General features: G+C 45.9%; 1 protein-coding gene across 3 annotated transcripts; it reads left to right on the forward strand.

Moving 5' to 3' along the window:
- The first annotated feature begins 71 nt into the window (after positions 1-71).
- On the forward strand, positions 72-20587 carry fbxo18 (F-box DNA helicase 1). 3 transcript variants are annotated; one of them, XM_029761170.1, is made up of 22 exons: positions 72-197; positions 368-433; positions 652-816; positions 951-1462; positions 1588-1718; positions 1817-1952; positions 2033-2217; positions 2312-2386; positions 2472-2563; positions 2900-3068; positions 3175-3394; positions 3566-3653; positions 3742-3828; positions 3958-4094; positions 4182-4278; positions 6589-6752; positions 6838-6913; positions 7153-7347; positions 7483-7608; positions 8907-9013; positions 9800-9934; positions 18743-20587. In XM_029761170.1, the coding sequence occupies exons 2-22, from the start codon at positions 412-414 to the stop codon at positions 18908-18910; spliced, it is 3087 nt and encodes a 1028-aa protein (XP_029617030.1). In that variant the 5' UTR covers positions 72-197; positions 368-411; the 3' UTR covers positions 18911-20587. The 3 variants fall into 3 exon arrangements, with proteins under 3 accessions (XP_029617030.1, XP_029617029.1, XP_029617028.1); XM_029761169.1 differs by having other exon boundaries at positions 371-433; XM_029761168.1 differs by having other exon boundaries at positions 72-433.
- The last annotated feature ends 1541 nt before the right edge of the window (positions 20588-22128 follow it).

Consider the following 22128-nt stretch of genomic DNA (forward strand, 5'->3'; position numbering starts at 1 on the left):
TCTTTTCAGCCTCTTTTGCCTTTTGCTATTCTCCTACTGACTAATGGGTGGCGCTGTACAAGCAACACATGGAACTTGATCCTCCGTAAATTCCCCAAAGAAGAACCAAGCAGCCAATAAACGCTTAGCTAGCTGTGTTATCGACAACAACGAATGCTCGACATTTATATCAGTAATATTCAATATTATTTAAAAAGGTGAATGTCTAACAGGCTAAATCCAGAAGCGAACTTTACTTTGCACTGTACATTAGCTGATATAAACACGGGCTAGCCAAATACCGGCTAGAGTTGTTTGGCTGCTCACACTAGCTAGCATGTAGCATATACGCTAACATTTAGATTACTTATTTTTTTCTTCGAAAAAGCAGGTAACGAATGATTGGACATCAGCTGGTGTTCTTGAAACAACATGATGGAGACGTCCGCTAAAGGTAATGCTGCTTGGCAGAGGATGTTAAATGGCAATTGCTAGCTAGCCAACTACTGTAACTTTCTAATGCATCTCACCCATCTGTAAGCTTAACTCTACGACGGTACTCTTAATCGGTACGCATTCTCCTCAGTACTGACCCATAACACAGGACTGGTGTCATGAAGGTGTGTGAGAGCGTGTAGTAGAGATGTACTCACAGCCCTGGTGATGTTGCAGGAAAAGCCAAGCGAAGGCACCTGAACTCAGAGGAGTGTCGTGAAATCAGTAGGAGACCAGAGGGCAGCCAACCCCTCACACAGCCCCACTCCGTCACTCGCAGGCACAGCAACTCAGACACCAACCGGGGGTTGTACCCCAGAACACCCACAAAGAGAAAGAGAGGTACTGCACATTTGTGTCTTTAGTAATTTTTTTTTACTCATGAGACCTGAAGGGGTGATGTAGCATTTTGTACACATCATTTACCTTGTCACCCCCTCCCTTTGCTCCCTCTTCTCCTCTTCCCTGGATCTCAGATGCACGTGATGACAAGCAGCAGCAGGGGATCACAAAGTTTTTCCCTGTGATCAGTGTGGTCAAGGTGTTCAGTCCTCAGAAAGCAGCCATGTCCCAGGGCTCAGGTTCCATAAAGACAGAGGGACTCAATGGAGAGCTCATCCCCAAAAATGAGACTATTGAGGAAGAGGAGGAGGCACTAGCCACCTCTATGAAGGAGGAACCTGAGGATGAGAAGGTGGACTATCTGGAGGGGCTGACAACGGACATGTTTGGGGACGACAAGGAGTTTGAGCGCTGTTGGTCAGATCCAGCCTTTATGAATCACCATGAGGAGGAAGTGGAGGCCCTGCCTGACGCCTTCTACGGCCTCTTGGGAAGCAGCAGGGGCCTGGCCCATCCCCAGGGTCACGTGGACGACCTCCCAGAGGAGGTGCTGATGCTGGTGTTGAGCCTCCTGCCTGCTGAGGACCTCTACTGTAATGTCAGCCTGGTCTGCCAACGCTGGAGGAACATTGTCACCCAGTCACTGGTGAGAGCCTGGGACAGGGGGAGGAAGTTAGGGTTAAAGTTATGAAGATAAGCTAGTGTAAAAATTTTATTAGATGTGCTGTATACATTTTGGGTCTAAGTTGTGTCTTTGGGCCCTGTGTGTAGTTTGTGCCCTGGAAGAAGCTATATTACCGCTACACGAAGAAGGAGATCAACGCCGTGAAGGAGATCAATGCCATCCTGGAAACCCATAGAATCATAAAGGACGATCAGGAGAGCATCCTCCATATAGTCGAGTGAGGACTCTTTACTGTAAACTGTTCCTTTGGGCCATTTCTGTTCATTTCTGATCTATTCTGTGTATGGTGTATTTTTTTTCTCTTTTTTTCTACAGGTTCATGGCCCAGTATAAGCCCAGTCAGAAGGTGAAGCCTGAGGCAGTGTTACAGAGTGTGAGGACACATCGTCTGTTCCCTCAGGCTGAGGCCTGCATTAAACGCAGACTTCCCAAACTGGAGGGTATCGAGGGGGTATGTAGCCACACACACACGGTTGGAACTACTATTATACTTATGAGCTTATCTGATTGGACTGTGTGTGTGTTTGTCAGGGCCCTAACCCGTGGGCAGCCATGGCCCTGATGCTGGTGCTGTGTGACGGGGTAGGAGATGTTCTGGACCTGGTGGTCTGTCTCAGAGGCTGTCTCCCTTCAGCCAGCGCCATCACGGAGTACCTCAGCGCCATGGCAACCATGCTGCTCGCCATGAGGAGGAACGACATCAACATCAGCAACAGGTCAAGATGGAAGTTATATAGAGATGAAAGATAGACGTGCACAAACAGATGGATAGACAGGCGGACATTGACGGTTCTCCTTCCTCCACTCCAGGTGGCACTACAACATCTTCTATGTCCTTCACCTGATGGAGAACGCCTTGCCCACATTAATAACCAATCAGAGTGGGTGAGGACTGATATCTTTCTGGAAGGAAGTATTTTGAATGAATCAGTAATGACCTGAGTCTCATGCCCAGTCCTCTTTCTCCCAGGAGAGCCCAGGTTCAGGTGACCCACGAACAGCAGCAGATCCTCAACCACGACATCCATAGAGACCACGTGGTCAAGATCATGGCCTTCGCAGGTACCGCCAGACCGCTACTACCAACATCATGCCACAGCTGTTTTTTTACAGAAAACAAGTTAGATACAGAGTTGGTACTTTTGCTTGCATTCTCTGAATTGTTTCTAGAGGGCACCCTCGTCCTGTCAGTTCAGCTCAGTCTGATTCATCAGTTCAGGATGAGAGTACTCTTTCTATATCCTGACAATTGCAGAGTAGTTCAAGTGGATACACACACACGAATGGTCCACCCCACTTCACAAAAAAGCCCACATTGTGAGCTGTTAATTGTGCCCTATGTGTGAATGTTCCTGCTGTGTTGTAGTGTAGGGGTTAAAGGTCGTTGTTGTGTTCCAGGCACAGGGAAGACCACCACCCTGATTAGGTACGCCCAGCAGAGGCCACACCAGCACTTCCTCTACATGGCGTTCAACAAGTCTGTGGCTACCCAGGCCCAGCGCTGTTTCCCCAGCAACGTGGACTGCAGGACGGTCCACTCCATGGCCTTCGGGGCCGTCGGCAAGAGGTCTGCTTGTCTGTCGGTCTAGACCAGTTTCTGTCCGTATGTCTGGTTGTCGTCAGTCTTTCAGTAAAGCCGTTCAATCAGTCACCCAGTCCCCTCTCTCTCCCAGGTACCAGGAGCTGAAGAAGTTGACTAGTAACGTGAAGCCCTTCTCTGTGGCCTGGGTGCTGCCTAAGGGCAGCGGGGGCTTCGTCAACGCCAAGGTGGTCACCCTGACCCTCAATGCCTACATGGCCTCGGCCGACACACACATCACCCCCAACCATGTCCCAAACAAGTACAAAAACACACATGGCCAAGTGACCATGCCTGACCGCAATGCAAAAAGGGTAAGTGTTATACCCAAATCCACAAACACCTCTCCTCCCAAAGAAACATCCCCCACACACACGTTCACACACCAGAACACAAACTTCTCCTCCGTTTTGGTCCGATATTCACACAAACATGTCACACACCGGTCATCTCCACAATTGAACAAACAGGCCTTTATTTTTCAGATGTTTGCGAGGGATGCCCAGAGGATCTGGGACAAAATGGCTGCCTTAGAAGAGACCAGGGAGTATGCACACCACATGACCCACGATGGTAAGCCCAAAAACGATCTGTTTGCTTTTTTCACTCCATAATAATATGTCAGTGTCTTAGGATTGGGTCCTTACTGAATGTCTTTCAGGGTATCTGAAGCTGTGGCAGCTGCAGAGGCCGACTCTGGACAAGTATGATGTCATCTTTATAGACGAGGCACAGGACTGCACTCCAGGTACACAACTCAACTACACCACTGTACCACACCTGGACCAAACCTGGGTCTACATTACACCTGCACCACTCACCTGATAGCATGTCTGTTAGCAGGTCCATGATAAGTGTGTGTATGTGTGCGTCTTAGCCATCATGGACATCATGCTACCTCAGCACTGTGGGAAGATCCTGGTGGGAGACCCTCACCAACAAATCTATACCTTCAGAGGAGCAGTCAATGCCCTGAACCTGGTGGAACACACACACCTCTACTACCTCACCCAGGTACACACACTTCTCCCTCGCTCAGTTATATGCTCACTACACAAAAGCTCAGTGTGTGTATTGAATATGTATTCTTTCTCTTCTCAGAGCTTTCGGTTTGGTTCGGAGATTGCCTACATTGGAGCCACGATTCTCCAAGTGTGTAAGAAAGTGAAGAAGATTCTGGTAGGAGGAAAACAAGACGGTGAGTGAAGGAACACAGGAATCTAATGACAGTTAAAGGCCTGGTGCAGGTAAATATGTTTTCCTGTGTTTGTATCAGATTGTACAACAGCTGATATTTTACAGTTAACACTGTAAAAGTGGCCATTTTTTAAAGTCAGTGTTATTTCCTGGCCCACTATGTTTACATGGGTTGTACTGGGGTACGGATAAAAAAAATCCTCAATATGCCATTGGCACCCATTCAAATGATCTCCAAGGTTGCCTAGTCCAATCTTGTACATTCTCTAAATTAAATGGCATGTCTGTTTTCTCATTAGCTGGGAATGCTGTTTGAAATGTCCAATACAACATACTTTGGTGATGTTGTTATCAACCTACTGCATACCCCTTAAAAAAATATATAAAGTGTTCTATTAGCATGTTAAAACTCATTAAGACAGACTGGTAGAAGAGCTAGCTTAGCTAGCCATCTCTAGCATGCACTGGTATAAGTTTAAGTAACTTTGATTGTAATGGAGTTGACTGGTAACTATGACATTAATATACACTTAGTAGTTAGTTTATTAGGTACACCCACATCTAGTACCTGGTCGAACCCCCCTTTGTCTCCAGAACAGCCTGAATTCTTCAGGGCTTGGAGACATTGCTCACTTGGTATCAAGGGACGTAATGTGTGCAAGGAAAACATTCCCCACACCATTATACCACCGCCACCAGCCTGTACTGTTGATACCAGGCACTATGGGGCCATGGACACATGCTGCTTATGCCAAATCCTGACTCAGCCATCAGCATGACACAACAGGAACCTGGATTCGTCAGACCAGGTGGTTATTCCACTCCTCAATTGTCCACTGTTGGTGATTGCATGCCCACTTAAGCCACTTCTTGTTTCTGAGATACTGGAACCGGCGATCATACCACGCTAGGTCTCTTAGATCACTCGTTTTGCAGATTGTATTCTCTGAATGCCGTAATGACTGTCTGCCTGTTTTATGTAGCAAGCCAAGGCCACTCATCTCACTGTCTGTAGGAGCGAACCATTTTTGTGAACGGGGTGGTGTACCTAATAAACTGGCCACCGAGTATATGATTCACAACATTTGGACAGGAGATATAATCCAAATTTAAACTGTGTGTCCTTATTGCTTGAATTCAGGCTTGGCTGTACTGCTTTCAATGGGGAAAGATTGCTACAGTGATTTTTGTTGATAATGTCATTTTCCTGGGTGGAGTTTTGGCTTGCCTGGTAACATCACCAGGCCGTATACATTAATATAATAACAAATAGAGTTCCAAACCTCTCAGCTAATAACAGCTACTTTTCAGATTACATATCCCTCCCATTAGACCACTCCGCTTGGGGGATTGATCCACTCTGGTTAATGCACCGCTTTGGTGTCCGTCCCTCCGAACTCAGACAGCAACATTCTTGCTATATATAAGAACTGCTGCACTTGGCCTTTTGAAGGTTGACTCAGCAAAGTTACGTTGCGTTAAGCAAGATGCAAGACTTCGCTCTCACACCTTCACACAGCATCTTCGCATGGGTTCAATTTTTGCTCTTAGAGCGGGTAGGTATGGGACCAAAACAAAGGAGTTTAGCCTCACGCTTTATCGCTCTTAGTTGTCACTGAAAGTGATCCACTATGTTTACTTTGTGCACCTACTTCATATTTCTAGGTCTAAAGTAGATTTTCTGAATTGTGTAAACATTCCGGTAAAATATCCATGGTGTTCCATGACTACTATGCTCTTATTTGGTTCTGATTAGATCAGTTTGTTGTAAAGGGAAGCTTGCAGAATTAGGTTGCTATTAAACATTCTGATTTGTTTCATCCTTCAAACAAAGTCCCAATACGACAAGTGGGCCAGTTCGTTTTGCATGGCCCGGTGCACTTAGCTGGCTAGTTTAATAATTTATTTGAATCACTCTTCCACTGTTGGTAGGCATCGCAATCATTTAGGGGAAAATTGAGCCCCGCATATGACTGAAGCACCAGGTGTTCCCCCGGGCCCAGTCTGCCCGCCGTATCCTCACGAGCCGGTTTCTTCTCGCATTTCGACCAAACGTGCATGCCGGTAAAAAGCGGTTGTAGTTCACTGCCGCCACCACCAGGCTGTTCCATTCGTGACATCAAAGATGCAATATATTGTTGGTTTGAGTTTTTGTCCAATGGAATTCAAATGGAGAAAATATTTATTTTTGAATACGTTTTTGCATAAAGACAGTTTTTAGGTGGAATATCATCAATCTACATTGTTAGATTTGTGGAAGTATATAGTGCAACCTGCTCTTTAATGTGCGTGTCTGTCCATCCATCCACAGGCTGTGTGCGGGGTAAGGCTGTGGACTCACTGCGTCTCCTGACTACAGGGTTGAGTCCTGGCCGGGGCAAGATAGCAGTGCTGTCTCGCTCTAACCTCTCCGTGTTCGACCAAGCAGTCAGACTCACCGACGCCAACCCCCACTGTAGGCTGCACATCATAGGAGTGAGTCTCCATACACCCCCCCCCAACACACACACACACACACACGTGTTTGGGTCTTGTGTAAGACATGTATTTTCCACTCCAGGGGGTGGAGAATTTTGGCCTGAAAAGAATCATGGACATTTGGGTTCTGATGCAGCCAGAAAATAACCGCTCTCGAGGTGAGTGGCGCACACACTGCTCCTTGCCTCAGTTCTGCAATTTTAATGCAAGTGAATTAGTATGTTGTACCTATGTGATATCTGTTTTCGGTTAGACAGTATCCTGCCTTAGCTTTCTCAATACTCATTGTTTTATTGGTAGTGTCTTTTGTGTCAATAGGTTTAGCTCTACTCTGCAGTGTAACTAGCTCTCTCCCTTTTTAAACGTGCTCCCTTCTCCTTCTCTCCCTGTTCTCTAGGCATCAAGGACAGCTTCATCCGTAGGTTCACCCAGCATAGTCTGGGGGGCTACTTTGGGCTGAAGAGTTACGCTAAAAAGACAGAGGACCGTGAGTTGGAGGGCAAACTCTCCATGGTGGAGAAATACAACAGCCGCATCCCTGAGCTGGTGGAACGCCTCTACGGCTGCACAGAGAGAGAGGCCCAACACGCAGGTACACACACAGTTACGTACTGTACACACACACTGTACAGACACACAGAGTTATGAATTGCTTTATTTGTATTTGAGAGTCTGATCTTTCTCATTTGTATCAACCCTCCCCTGCTGTCTCTCTCTTTTCTCTTAGATTTTATCCTGGGGACAGTCCATAAGTCAAAGGGTCTGGAGTTTGACACGGTGGTGATCACTGATGACTTTGCTAAAGTCCCCTGTGCCGCCCACAATTTACCCAGACTTTCCAGCTGCTCAGGAGGTGTGTGTGTGTGTGTGTGTGTGTGTGTGTGTGTGTGTGTGTGTGTGTGTGTGTGTGTGTGTGTGTGTGTGTGTGTGTGTGTGTGTGTGTGTGCGCAATCATTAGGCAGTTGGAAAATCTATCCAAATACCAACTCTTATCTTCTTTGGGCTCAACACCCGTTAACGGGATCGATTTGACAACATCCAGTGAAATGGCAGAGCGCCAAATTTAAAAAAGATGAATTAAAATATTTAGCTTTCATACATTCACAAGTGCAACACACCAAATTAAAGCTTAACTTCTCGTTAATCTAGGCACCGTGTCATATTTAAGAAAGGCTTTAAGGGGAAAGCAAACCATGCGATTATCTTAGGACAGCGCCCAGCATACCAACACATGAAAATCAGATTTCAACCTGCCAGGCGCAACACAAAAGTCAGAAATAATGATTTAATTCATGCCTTACCTTTGAAGAACTTCCTCTGTTGGCACTCCAATATGTCCCATAAACATCACAAATGGTCCTTTTTGTTTGATTAATTCCGTCGTTATATCTCAAATGTCCATTTATTTGGCACGTTTGATTCAGAAAAAGACCGGTTCCAACTCGCCCAGCATGACTACAAAATATCGAATAAATTACCTGTAAACGCTGTCCAAACATTTGAAACAACTTTCCTAATACAACTTTAGGTATTTTGTAACGTAAATAATCGATCAAATTTAAGACGGGATAAACGGTGTTCAATACCGGATAAAAACAACGTGAAGCACGTGAACTGGAGCGTGCATCAAAACAGAGTGCACTAGGCTGGACCCTCGTTCTGAACTGCCATACTTCTTCATTTCTCTAAAGAAAAACATCAACCAATTTATGAAGACTAGTGGAAGCGATAGGAACTGCAAGCAAGTGCCTTATAAATCTAGATACACATAGAAAACCCATTGAGAACACTGTCATCTCAAAAAAAACAAATTTCTGGATGGTTTGTCCTCGGGGTTTCGCCTGCCAAATAAGTTCTGTTATACTCACAGACATAATTGTAACAGTTTTAGAAACTTTACAGTGTTTTCTATCCATATCTACCGATTATATGCATATCCTAGCTTCTGGGCCTGAGTAGCAGGCAGTTTACTTTGGGCACGTTTTTTCATCCGGACGTCAAAATACTGCCCCCTAGCCCAAAGAACTTATCTAAGGCCAATGACTGTTTGCATTGGTCCACGGCCTACGCCAAGTCAGAACATTGGTTAATGTATTACAGTACCAATGTTTGTTAGTGGCTGACTCCACTGTTTTCTCCCTCGTCCTCTAGGTGACATCCCAGACGATGAGTGGAATCTGCTGTATGTGGCAGTAACTCGGGCCAAGAGCTCTCTGGTCATCACCAAGAACATCACCAACATCCTCACACTAGCTGGGGTGAGAGCACTGATCACCGGAGGCTGGTGAGTGGAGGACGGCTCATAATAATGGCTGGAATGGAATGGTATTAAACACATAGAAACCTTGTTTGATTCCATTCAGGCCATTATTATGAGTTGTCCTCCCCTCAGCAACCTCCTCTGGCACTGACCCCCTCCACTACACTCATCCCTCTTCACTTCTTCTCTCTCTCTTATTCTTCTACTCCACCCCCTCTACCCCTCCATAATCCTCTCCATCACTCTTTAACACACTCCTTCGCTCTACTTAACTCTCTCCTATTCCCAGTCTTTCTGTCTTTTGTGTGTTATTTCTCAAACACCGTCTCAGAGAAATGTACAAGCTGTTCATTGAAGCAGGATGTTGTGGTAATGTAATTCTGAGAAAGCCTCATTCCTCTTTGGGTGACATTTATGTGACGCAAATGAGCACGTCCCTGTGCAAGTGAATGTGTTCCAATTGAATTTATGTTCTGTGAAAGCCTCCTCCCATAGCCTGGTGGTCTAGTCTGTGTTGTTAGCCAACCCTCTGTGTATGGCTTGACAGTGATTGGAGAGTAGGAAGCGCTACAGCACGTACAGTATGGGACCAAGGCTCAAAAAGCTTCTCAGAGCAGGAGTGCTGATCTAAGGCCAGATCCACTTGTCCATATAATTATTTTCCTTGTGATCTAAAAGGCAAAACTGATCCTAGATCAGCACTCCTGCTCTGAGACTCTTTGTGAATACGGGACCAGGCTAACTCCTCCCATGGTTAACCCTTTAACTTCCTGTTGTTCCCCAGGAGTACTTCCTGAGGACAGAGTTGACCAGCGCTCTGCTGACCAAGGGCCAGCCCCCCTGCTGCTCCGTGCGGGAGTGTCATAACCACATCATGCCCGACTGGCCCCTCGCCATGTGCAAACTGCCACTCCAATATGTAAGGCCCCACTTCCTCCTCCCTACCACCATACCACATTTTGATTTGCAATGTCTCTCAACCAGACCTGATCTCTTCAGACAGGTGTGGGTGCAGGAGATCTAGAAAAATTGCCCACATTCCACTAACAGCTAACCAGTCAGACCTGTTAGCCAACTGTAAAAGCTAGTCAGTCGGTCAGAGAGCCCCTACGGGGAAATCATGTTATCACTGTTACATTTAGTGTGCCTAAGCCGGGCTGAGGCAGTGAATGTTAAGTCATAAAAGGGATTTAGTACATACAGCAGTTGTATTTGAGATGGTGAACTCCTGTTCATTCACAAAGCTTGTGTATCAGGTTTGAAGGTAAGACCCAGATGTAGACTGTGTCGAAGTGACACTGTCTATTACAGCAAAGGGCAGGCAAACGACAGGTCAAGGCAGGCAGGGGTCGATAGCCAGAGTAGTGGGGGAAAGGTACAAGACTTCAGGGTCGGGTCAGGCACAGATTGGTAATCCAGAGTTGGGGCAAAGGTACAGGACGGCAGGCAGAATGGTCAGGCAGGCGGGCTCAGAGACGGGTCAAAACCAGGAGGGCGAGAAAAGAGACTGGGGAAAAGCAGGAGATGAGACAAACGCTGGTGGACTTGACAAACAAGACGAACAGAGAACACAGGTATAAATACACAGGGGATAATGGGAAAGATGGAAACAGGAGACAAAGGGCTGTGAGATATGGGTTTAACTCTGGACACATGAAAGGTGGGATGTGTATGAAGGGTACCGGGCAACAGAAGATGAACACAGCAGAGGGCTAATCATTTTGGAGATGGGAAATGGCCCTATAAACTGGGGGGAGAGTTTGCGGGATTCTACCCGGAGGGGCAGATCCCAGGTGGATAGCCATACTTTCTGCCCGAGACGATTTCCGGGGAGCCGTGGTCCAATGGTGATCTGCCTGTCGTCGATACCTGGAGGTGGTCTTGAGGGCCGACTGGGCTCTCCTCCAGGTATGACGACAGTGGTGGACTAACATCTGGGCAGAGGGAATGAGGACCTTCCTTCTGTTTGGGGAAAAGCGGGATCTGGTTCCAGGGAAGGGTGTTGCGGGCGTATTTGACCCACCCCAGCTGCTGGCTCCAGGAGGTGGGGTTGGCAGAGACCAGGCAGCGTATAGTAGTCTCCAGTAGAGGTCGACCGATTAACCTCTATGGGCTAGGTCTACTCAACAACCAGTGTAATCCCGTGGCGCGATATTCAAATACCTTAGAAATGCTATTACTTCAATTTCTCAAACATATGACTATTTTACACCATTTTAAAGACGAGACTCTCGTTAATCTAACCACACTGTCCAATTTCAAAAAGGCTTTACAACGAAAGCAAAACATTAGATTATGTCAGCAGAGTACCCAGCCAGAAATAATCACACACCCATTTTTCAAGCTAGCATATAATGTCACATAAACCCAAACCACAGCTAAATGCAGCACTAACCTTTGATGATCTTCATCAGATGACAATCCTAGGACATTATGTTATACAATACATGCATGTTTTGTTCAATCAAGTGCATATTTATATCAAAAAACAGCTTTTTACACTAGCATATGACTAGCATTCCCACCGAACACTTCCGGTGAATTTACTAAATTACTCACGATAAACGTTGACAAAAGACATAAATATTTTAAGAATTATAGATACAGAACTCCTTTATGCACTCGCTATGTCCGATTTTAAAATAGCTTTTCGGTGAAAGCACATTTTGCAATATTCTGAGTAGATAGCCCGGCCATCAAGTGTGGTACTCACCAAACTCCGATTTACTATTAGAAAAGTTTGATTACCTTTGCTGTTCTTCGTCAGAATGCACTCCCAGGACTTCTACTTCAATAACAAATGTTGGTTTGGTTCAAAATAATCCATAGTTATATCCAAATAGCGGTGTTTTGTTAGTGCGTTCAAGACGCTATCCGAAGGGTAAAGAAGGGTGATGCGCCCGACGTGTTTCGTGACAAAAAATTTCAAAATGTTCCATTACCGTACTTCGAAGCATGTCAAACGCTGTTTAAAATCTATTTTTATGCCATTTTTCTCGTAAAAAAGCGATAATATTCCGACGAGTCGTTGTTTTCGTTCAAAGAGAGAGAAAGTAAACATGGTGTCGGCTCGTGCACGCGCCTCCAGTCTCATTGCCCTCAGATCGACCACTTACAAAATGCGCTAATGTTTTTCAGCCATGGCCTGCAAAGCCACCATTCATCGTTCTGGTGCCTTCTGAGAGCCTATGGGAGCGTTAGAAAATGTCACGTGATGCCAGAGATCCCCTGTTTTGGTTAGAGATGATTAAGAAGGCCAGGAAATAGTCAGAGAGAGCGCTTCCTGTTTGGAATCTTCTCAGGTTTTGGCCTGCCAAATGAGTTCTGTTATACTCACAGACACCATTCAAACAGTTTTAGAAACTTTAGGGTGTTTTCTATCCAAATCAAACAATTATATGCATATTCTAGTTACTGGGCAGGAGTAGTAACCAGATTAAATCGGGTACGTTTTTTATCCGGCCGTGCAAATACTGCCCCCTATCCCCAACAGGTTAATCGGAATGGCCGATTAATTAGGGCCGATTTCAAGTTTTCATAACAATTGGTATTTTTGGCCACCGATTTGCCGATTTTTATTTATATATATATTTTTCTCCATTTTGTTTTTTGTTATTTTTGTATTTATTTTTTTTCATTTTTTTAACAAAAAAATTTAAATTATTTTTTTATTTTTAAGAATGGTTTATTTTATTATTATTTATTTATTTAAAAATTATTTGTTTTGTTTTTGCAACCTTCCGGTTACTAGTCCAACGCTCTAACCACCTGCCTTACATTGCACTCCACAAGGAGCCTGCATGGCTCCTGTTACCTGTTAAGCGAGGGCAGCAAGAAGCCAAGGTAAGTTGCTAGCTAGCATTAAACTTAGCTTATAAAAAACTATCAATCTTAACATAATCACTAGTTAACTACACATGGTTGATGATATTACTAGTTTATCTAACGTGTCCTGCGTTGCATATAATCGATGCGGTGCCTGTTAATTTCTCATCGAATCACAGCCTACAAATGGGTAATGATTTAACAAGCGCATTTGCGAAAAAAGCACTGTCGTTGCCTTTCTTTAAAATCAATACACAAGTATATACACTGCTCAAAAAAATAAAGGGAACACTTAAACAACACAATGTAACTCCAAGTTCCACTTAGGAAGAAACACTGATTGACAATACATTTCACATGCTGTTGTGCAAATGGAATAGACAACAGGTGGAAATTATAGGCAATTAGCAAGACACCCCCAATAAAGGAGTGGTTCTGCAGGTGGGGACCACAGACCACTTCTCAGTTCCTATGCTTCCAAGCTGATGTTTTGGTCACTTTTGAATGCTGGCAGTGCTTTCACTCTAGTGGTAGCATGAGACGGAGTCTACAACCCACACAAGTGGCTCAGGTAGTGCAGCTCATCCAGGATGGCACATCAATGCGAGCTGTGGCAAGAAGGTTTGCTGTGTGTGTCAGCGTAGTGTCCAGAGCATGGAGGCGCTACCAGGAGACAGGCCAGTACATCAGGAGACGTGGAGGAGGCCGTAGGAGGGCAACAACCCAGCAGCAGGACCGCTACCTTCGCCTTTGTGCAAGGAGGAGCAGGAGAAGCACTGCCAGAGCCCTGCAAAATTACCTCCAGCAGGCCACAAATGTGCATGTGTCTGCTCAAACGGTCAGAAACAGACTCCATGAGTGTGATATGAGTGCCTGATGTCCACAGGTGGGGGTTGTGCTTACAGCCCAACACCGTGCAAGAAGTTTGGCATTTGCCAGAGAACACCAAGATTGGGAAATTCGCCACTGGCGCCCTGTGCTCTTCACAGATGAAAGCAGGTTCACACTGAGCACGTGACAGACGTGACAGAGTCTGGAGACGCCGTGGAGAACGTTCTGCTGCCTGCAACATCCTCCAGCATGACCGGTTTGGCGGTGGGTCAGTCATGGTGTGGGGTGGCCAGAGGTAGCCTGACTGCCATTTGGTACCGAGATGAGATCCTCAGACCCCTTGTGAGACCATATGCTGGTGCGGTTGGCCCTGGGTTCCTCCTAATGCAAGACAATGCTAGACCTCATGTGGCTGGAGTGTGTCAGCAGATCCTGCAAGAGGAAGGCATTGATGCTATGGACTGGCCTGCCCGTTCCCCAGACCTGAATCCAATTGTGCACATCTGGGACATCATGTCTCGCTCCATCCACGAACGCCACGTTGCACCACAGACTGTCCAGGAGTTGGCAGATGCTTTAGTCCAGGTCTGGGAGGAGATCCCTCAGGAGACCATCCGCCACCTCATCAGGAGCATGCCCAGGCGTTGTAGGGAGGTCATACAGGCACGTGGAGGCCACACACACTACTGAGCCTAATTTTGACTTGTTTTAAGGACATTACATCAAAGTTGGATCAGCCTGTAGTGTGGTTTTCCACTTTAATTTTGAGTGTGACTCCAAATCCAGACCTATATGGGTTGATAAATTGGATTTCCATTATTTTTGTGTGATTTTGTTGTTAGCACATTCAACTATGTAAAGAAAAAAGTATTTAATAAGATTATTTTTTCATTCAGATCTAGGATGTGTTGTTTAAGTGTTCCCTTTATTTTTTTGAGCAGTATATTTTTAAACCTGCTTATTTAGTTAATATTGCCTGCTAACATGAATTTGTTTCACTTCTCTAGCGTTCCGTGCAAGCAGTCAGGGTATATACAGCAGTTTGAGCCGCCTGGCTCATTGCGGACTGTGTGAAGTCCATTTATTCCTAACAAAGGCCGTAATTAATTTGCCAGAATTGTACATAATTATGACATAATATTGAAGGTTGTGCAATGTAATAGGAATATTTAGACTTAGGGATGCCACCCGTTAGATAAAATACGGAACGGTTCCGTATTTCACTAAAATAATAAACGTTTCGTTTTCGAAATGATAGTTTCCGGATTCGACCATATTAATGACCAAAGGCTCGTATTTCTGTGTGTTGTTATGTTATAATTAAGTCTATGATTTGATATTTGATAGAGCAGTCTGACTGAGCGATGGTAGGCAGCAGCAGGCTCGTAAGCATTCATTCAAACAGCACCTTTGTGCGTTTTGCCAGCAGCTCTTTGCAATTCTTCAAGCATTGCGCTGTTTATGACTTCAAGCCTATCAACTCCCAAGATTAGACTGGTGTAACTGATGTGAAATGGCTAGCTAGTTAGCGGGTGCGCGCTAATAGCGTTTCAAACGTCACTCGCTCTGAGACTTGGAGTAGTTGTTCCCCTTGCTCTACATGGGTAACGCTGCTTCGAGGGTGGCTGTTGTCGATGTGTTCCTGGTTCGAGCCCAGGTAGGAGCGAGGAGAGGGACGGAAGCTATACTGTTACACTGGCAATACTAAAGTGCCTATAAGAACATCCAATAGTCAAAGGTATATGAAATACAAATCGTATAGAGAGAAATAGTCCTATAATAACTACAACCTAAAACTTCTTACCTGGGAATATTGAAGACTCATGTTAAAAGGAACCACCAGTTTTCATATGTTCTCATGTTCTGAGCAAGGAACTTAATCGTTAGCTTTTTTACATGGCACATTTTGCACTTTTACTTTCTTCTCCAACACTTTGTTTTTGCATTATTTAAACCAAATTGAACATGTTTCATTATTTATTTGAGGTTAAATTGATAGTATTTATGTATTATATTAAGTTAAAATAAGTGTTCATTCAGTATTGTTGTAATTGTCATTATTACAAACAAAAAAATATTTAATCGTCCGATTTAACCGGCAACGTTTTTTTTTTTGGGTCCTCCAATAATTGGTATCGGCGTTGAAAAATCATAATCGGTCGACCTCTAGTCTCCAGATCCTGGTTGGCTTGCTCCGTCTGGCTGTTAGACTGGGGGTGGAATCCGGAGGACAGGCTGGCCGATGACCCAATTAAGGTGCAGAACGTCTTCCAGAACCGAGACGAGAACTGAGGACCCCGGTCAGAGACCATGTCGACCGGTAGTCCATGGATCCGGAAGACGTGCTGCACCATGAGCTGTGCCGTCTCCTTGGCAGAGGGTAGTTTAGGGAGAGGAATGAAGTGGGCGGCTTTGGAAAACCGATCCACCACAGTCAGGATGGCGGGGATGCCATCAGATGGGGGATGACCCGTGACAAAGTCCAGGGAGCTGTGGGACCAGGGACATGAGGGACAGGCAGAAGTTGGAGGAGACCAGCCGGAGCTTGTCGGAGTCTTGTTTTGTGCACCGTGCAAGCGGCGACAAATGCGGAGACGTCAGGGACCATGGTGGGCCACCAAAAGCCAGGGTCCGGCAGGAGCCCGGGTGGCAGGCAAGAACATCCGGTTATCTGGGGCCAATCCACCACCATTCACCTTCCCAGATCCATCTGGACACTCCCAGCGGAGATGATGTGCCCCAGAAAGGGGATGGTGGAGCAATGGAACCCTCACTTCTCTGCCTTAACAAACAGCTGGTTCTCCAGGAGGCGTTGAAGATCCTGTCGGATGTGGAGCACATGTTCTTGGGGGGGAGCGGGTGAAGACAAGGATGACATCAATGTAGACGAAAACGAACAAGTACAACATGTCGCGGAGAACATAATTTACCCAAACCATGGAACACAGCAGGGGCGTTGGTGAGGCCAAATGGCATGACCAAATACTCGTAGTGGCCGCTGGCCATGTTGAAGGTGGTCTTCCACTCATCCCCCTCCCGTATCCGCACGAGGTGGTAGGCGTTCCGTAGATCCAGCTTGGAAAACACGGTGGCACCCTGGAGCGGCTCGAAGGCTGAGGAGATGAGTGGTAGCGGTTCTTCACCATTATGTCATTGAGTCCCGGTAGTCGATGCACGGGCGCAGGGTCTTGTCCTTCTTCTCCACAAAGAAGAACCCTGTGGCGGCGGGAGAGGACAAAGGACGCAATAAATCCTGCAGCTAGGGAGCCCCCAATGTAGGTGTCCATAGCCTTGGTCTCCGGTCCCGACAATGAGTACAGTCGTCCCTGGGGTGGAGTAGTGCTAGGGAGAAGGTCAATCCCACAGTCATATGGTCGGTGCGGCGGAAGCGAAGTGGCCCGGGCCTTGTTGAACACCCCCCCGAAGGTCCTGGTTCTCCGCGGGAAGGTCCGGGGCACCGTCCAAGCCCCCAGGAAAACATCCCGGGGCTGGTTGTGCTGACTTCAGACACTGGGCGTGGCAGAACCGGCTCCTGCCCATGATGGCACCAACAGACCAGTTCATGAGGGGATTGTGTCACTGGAGCCAAGAGAATCCTAATACCACGGGAATCTGAGGAGACTTGATTAGCAGGAATTGAATAGTCTCGCTGTGATTCCCAGACACCCGTAGGTTGATGGGAGTGGTAATATGAGTGACCCAGCCTATAGTGCGCCCGACCAGCGCTCTAACGTCCATGGGAATGTTGAGGGGCTGAATGGGGATGTTCAGCTCGGAAGCTAGACAACTCTTCGTGTTGATCCTGTATTGCCGTTCCGCAGACGATACCCAAGCTCTACCTAGTTGCATAGGCTCGGGAAGCGGTCACTCAGCCGTTTTCGGCGACTTTCGGGGAAGGTCGGGAAGTCTCGGGTTCTTTCTGCAACGGGATTGTCCGGGACTTCCGGGATGACTCGAGATCCGTAGGTAACTCCCGAGCTGCAAGTGCGTCCTTGACAACCTCCGAGACGACGTGCAGGAACATATCGAACAGTGCTTCCTAGTTCCAAGCACTCTCCGCTGCCAACGTGCTGAAATCCACCGCATAGTCTGCTACACTGTGGGATTCCTGCCGCAGCTTCTCTCCCGGAGAATGGGGCATCAAAAACCTTCTTCACCTCTCCCATGAACCCCTCCAGACTAACGCATATGGCCGGCTGTTGTTCCCATACAGCAGTAGCCCAGGTGAGAGCCCTCCCGGACATCAGCGTAATAGGCTATCTTTGAGCGATCCGAGGGGAAGGAGGAGGGCTGAAGCTCGAAAATGAGGGCATACTGAGCTAGAAATGTCTTGACAGGTGCTCGGCTCTCCATTGAAGCGTTCCGGGGGAGGTAAGCGGGACTCCAGAGAAGGTGGAGTGACTGATGAGATGGCGCTGCTAGCAGCTGGGTTACTGAGGGTCTGTGGGGTTACCACTGTAGTAGGCTGCCTCCCAGACAACCCGCGGAATTGCTCCAGCAAAATGTCTAATGCCCGGTCATGGCGTTCAGGCAACATTTGGACCCCCTCCATAAGGCCACGCAGCAGTGGCTCCTTGGGAGGAGATGGCATCGCGCAGCTGGCCCGGGTCTGCTGGTTCAGTCATGGCCAGTTCGTACTATCAGGGTTTGAAGGTAAGACCCAGATGCAGAGTGTGTCAAAGTAACAATTTTATTACAGCTACAGGGCAGGCAAACGACAGGTCAAGGCAGGCAGGGTTTTGATAACCAGAGTAGTGGGGCAAAGGTACAGGACGGCAGGCAGGCTCAGGGTCAGGCAAAGTGGTCAGGAAGGCGGGCTCAGAGACAAGACAGGCAAGGGTCAAAACCAGGAGGGTGAGAAAAAGAGAGACTGGGGAAAAGCAGGAGCTGAGACAAAAAACGCTGGTAGACTTAACAAGACGAACTGGCAGACAGAACACAGGTGTAAATACACAGGGGATAATGAGGAAGATGGGCGACACCTGAAGAGGGGGGGTGGAGACAATCACAAAGACAGGTGAAAAAGATCAGGATGTGACATTGTGTGTGACTGACTCTCTGTGTGTTGTAGATGGATAGTGCAGACGATGGAGGTCCTATGTGTGGGGCGTGTGTGTTGCAGCGTATCGGCCCCACGGCCAGTCTCCTAGCCTCCCCAGAACTGCTCAAGGTCCTGCCAGTGACCGAGGAGCACCTGAACCTGCCCATCAACTACGCTTTGCTGATGGCTCTCTTCTGAGGGGACACGCTCACGTACACACGCAAACTCAACGTGCTGCTTGAACTGTTCTGCAAACACACCCACACAACATGAGACATGGACCTCTCCACTGATGTTGTCATGGGAAAAAAAATCTGTCTGCTTAATAGGCATTTGAACGAGCCAATTATGGACCAGAAGGTGTAGTGGAAAATTGTCTTAAGAATAACACTTCTTACAAGAACTTGTAAATTCAATATAGACTTTAATACAGAGTAGTAAAGCCGAGCCGGTCCGCGGAACAACAACTGCCTTCCTTAGGCCCCGGCTCTGCTTTTATGCATATACAATACACAGGTCCATCCTTTATGTAAATGAAGTAAAACCCCCTATGCGTTCTACCACCTTTTTCTTTCCATCCAATGGATAATGCCCATATCTGCTTTTAGCTCTAACATAGTAGGGGCTAGACTCCTCACATGGATATGAAATAATTCTTACATTGCATGCTTACGCTTGGCATATATTTTTTGTCATGGACATACATTCAGCTTGCCTGGCCTTTGCGTGGTTCCTGCTTGGGGATACATAGCCATCTGCTATTTCCACTCAGGGCCTGCTGCCAGTCTCCTCTTTCGCTAGCTAATGTATTTCTATTTTTCTTCCCTCAGCACGTCTACCTTTCTCCCACATAATCCCTCCTCTGGGACTAAATAGTCCCACATCAAACATGATTAAATTAGAGACAATAAGGATGGAAGCAAAATAATAGATACATAGAACAATAAATGTGTTGAACGAAATGTGAAAAGACAGAACATAATCATATACTCGACCAAACATCTCCAATCCGATAACATAGATAGGAGTAAAAGATCCAGTCAAACTTAAAATAGTAAACAAGGATACATATAACAAATCAGTATACTATGAAGAAGTATGAGCATAGCCTTGCCTGAGTTTATCTCAGTTATTTAAAACATAAAGAAAATAAGAAAATCCTGATAATGTCATTCTAAATTTGACACTTAAACAAGATCCTTCCTTACAGACACCTCTGTAACAACAGTGAAATCACAAATGAAAACACCTGCTAAAGGACTAAGGACATGGTCCATGGACACTTGTAACCGAAATTTCCCCCATTTTACCCACAAGTTTAAGTATACAAAATTCAGAAGTTCTAACTTAATTTATCCCTTGTCAAAGGTAGAAAGGTAATAGACAATAGACTCCATAGTAAATGATTACCAGGTTATACATCTTTAATACTGCAAGAGATAGTGTTACTTGAGTTATATTACCACATGTACCTTTTGTAATCCATAATCATTCCTTTATCATCAAATTTACTAACTCCTGCAGTTTCTAACACCCAAATAGTTTAACAATTAACTGTAGTGTTTCTCACATCTATCCCATTATCTCCACAGCTGTAGAAACATTCATATCTACTTTTTACCATAGTAAACCTATCATTATGAGGACCATTTCATTCAGTTCTCATGTCATATGTTGCACATTCATGTTCTCCCAACATATTTTGGTTTAATTCACTTCTACCTTTAGTGCTACCTAATGCCAATCTGCATTCTATGTTACACAAAGGTATGTAGTATTGACTCTGAATACATTGAACATTTTCCATTTAACACATTCTTCAACAGATGCAAGTTCAGGTATAATTAAAATATCAGACAAATGTGATTTGCTAGACAAAATGCAATTGTCCATCCTATGTTTAGTTGCTTCTTACTGAGCTCACCTATACAAGCCATTTGTTATTGCTTTTCAAAATTTTTGATCAATGTTTGATTCTTGGGTAGTTTCTTCATTGTAGCTACCCCAGTTGGTAACAGATGTCCAGATTTTCTCCATCAACCCACTTTCTTATGGTTTTTCTATTGTCTTAGTTGGTGTACTAGTCTCTAGTGGGAGGTAATTTTACAATTTCTTCTAGGTTTGTTGCTGTTGCTGTCAAGACCATTCTACCATTCTTCGTCTATCCTGTTTCACTGTCTGATAAAAAGACCATGTGAGGACAGAGAAGTTGATAAGAAAGTTTCCTTTCCATTCTCCTGTAGTTGTTTCTCCGTCCCCTTGAACAACACCTCTATCAGGGGTTTCTGCCAGAGTAGGTATGTCATCAGGAGCAACAGGCATGTCACTCCTCCCCATCCCTGGACTCTCTGGATATTCAGGAGAGAGAGTCTGTTGGCTGTTGAAAGTTGCTCCTCGATCCACCTCCTCTTCGGCTCCTGCCTGGCTCCTGCCTGGCTCCTGCCTGGCTCCTGCCTGGCTCCTGCCTGGCTCCTGCCTGGCTCCTGCCTGGCTCCTGCCTGGCTCCTGCCTGGCTCCTGCCTGGCTCCTGCCTGGCCTGGTGGTTGTCCCCTCCTTCCCGACGGGACTTTGGTACAGTGGTTTAGATGGTACCACGTGTTGCTTCCTTTCACCTGGACAGCAGTTAACATTGTTCGAGCCACCTTGTAGGGACCCTCCCTCCTTGGCTCATTCCTTTCTTCCGGAACACTCGGACCTGGTCTCTTGGATCACCAGACGTGGAACCTCTGGTCCTGGTTCAGGTTTCTGCCTTCTTTCTGTGAGGCATTCAAACTTAGAGACTTATGGCCTCTGTTTTATGATCACACCATACATCCACTTATTTCCATTACTCATCATACACCAACTAACATTCCAGCTGAAGCTGGCGACCCCTCTCCTTCTGGTTCCTAAGCATAAGACTTGGAAAGTGAAAAACAAAAACACAACAGTATTGACAATGTGATATGTCATGCATAAATATATTCATGGAAACCGAAATCTGAGACCATGACAATTCCCACTCTCTCTTCACCTGACTCTATGCCTCCAGGATACTTTTCTGCTGGAATCCACAAAAATAAAAGCACTAAAAAGCTTCCTCGCTTCCACCCAGTCTTCCCCTTTCGGCCACAGGTTCTGCGAGGTGTTCCCAAATCATGCCATTTTCACTTTGTTTCCCATCTGCTCCATTTCAACTGATAGGCATATCCCTAATAAACATTATATCTTCTTGAAGTAATTCAATACTGTATATGCTTTCACATTAATGCCTTTAACATGTTGTTTAGATCACAATTACCCTAACATCTGTCCTTTTTCATATGATGCATTAACCAATAAAATAAGTAGCTCCCAAACCCAACAACTGTATGTCTACAGTGGAATCTAGTCTCTCTCTGTCCGCGTCCTCTGTCATGGTGCTTTCAAGCTCACCC

The sequence above is a fragment of the Salmo trutta genome, chromosome 8, assembly GCF_901001165.1.
Source record: "Salmo trutta chromosome 8, fSalTru1.1, whole genome shotgun sequence".
NCBI lineage: Eukaryota > Metazoa > Chordata > Actinopteri > Salmoniformes > Salmonidae > Salmo > Salmo trutta.

Excerpts from the sequence above, each read along its gene's own strand:
- fbxo18 (XM_029761168.1), top strand. The coding sequence starts at position 412 with ATGATGGAGACGTCCGCTAAAG. Across the intron at positions 1,953-2,032 it reads AACTGGAGGGTATCGAGGGG|GGCCCTAACCCGTGGGCAGC; the intron begins GTATGTAGCCAC and ends TGTGTTTGTCAG. Across the intron at positions 4,095-4,181 it reads ACCTCTACTACCTCACCCAG|AGCTTTCGGTTTGGTTCGGA; the intron begins GTACACACACTT and ends TTCTCTTCTCAG.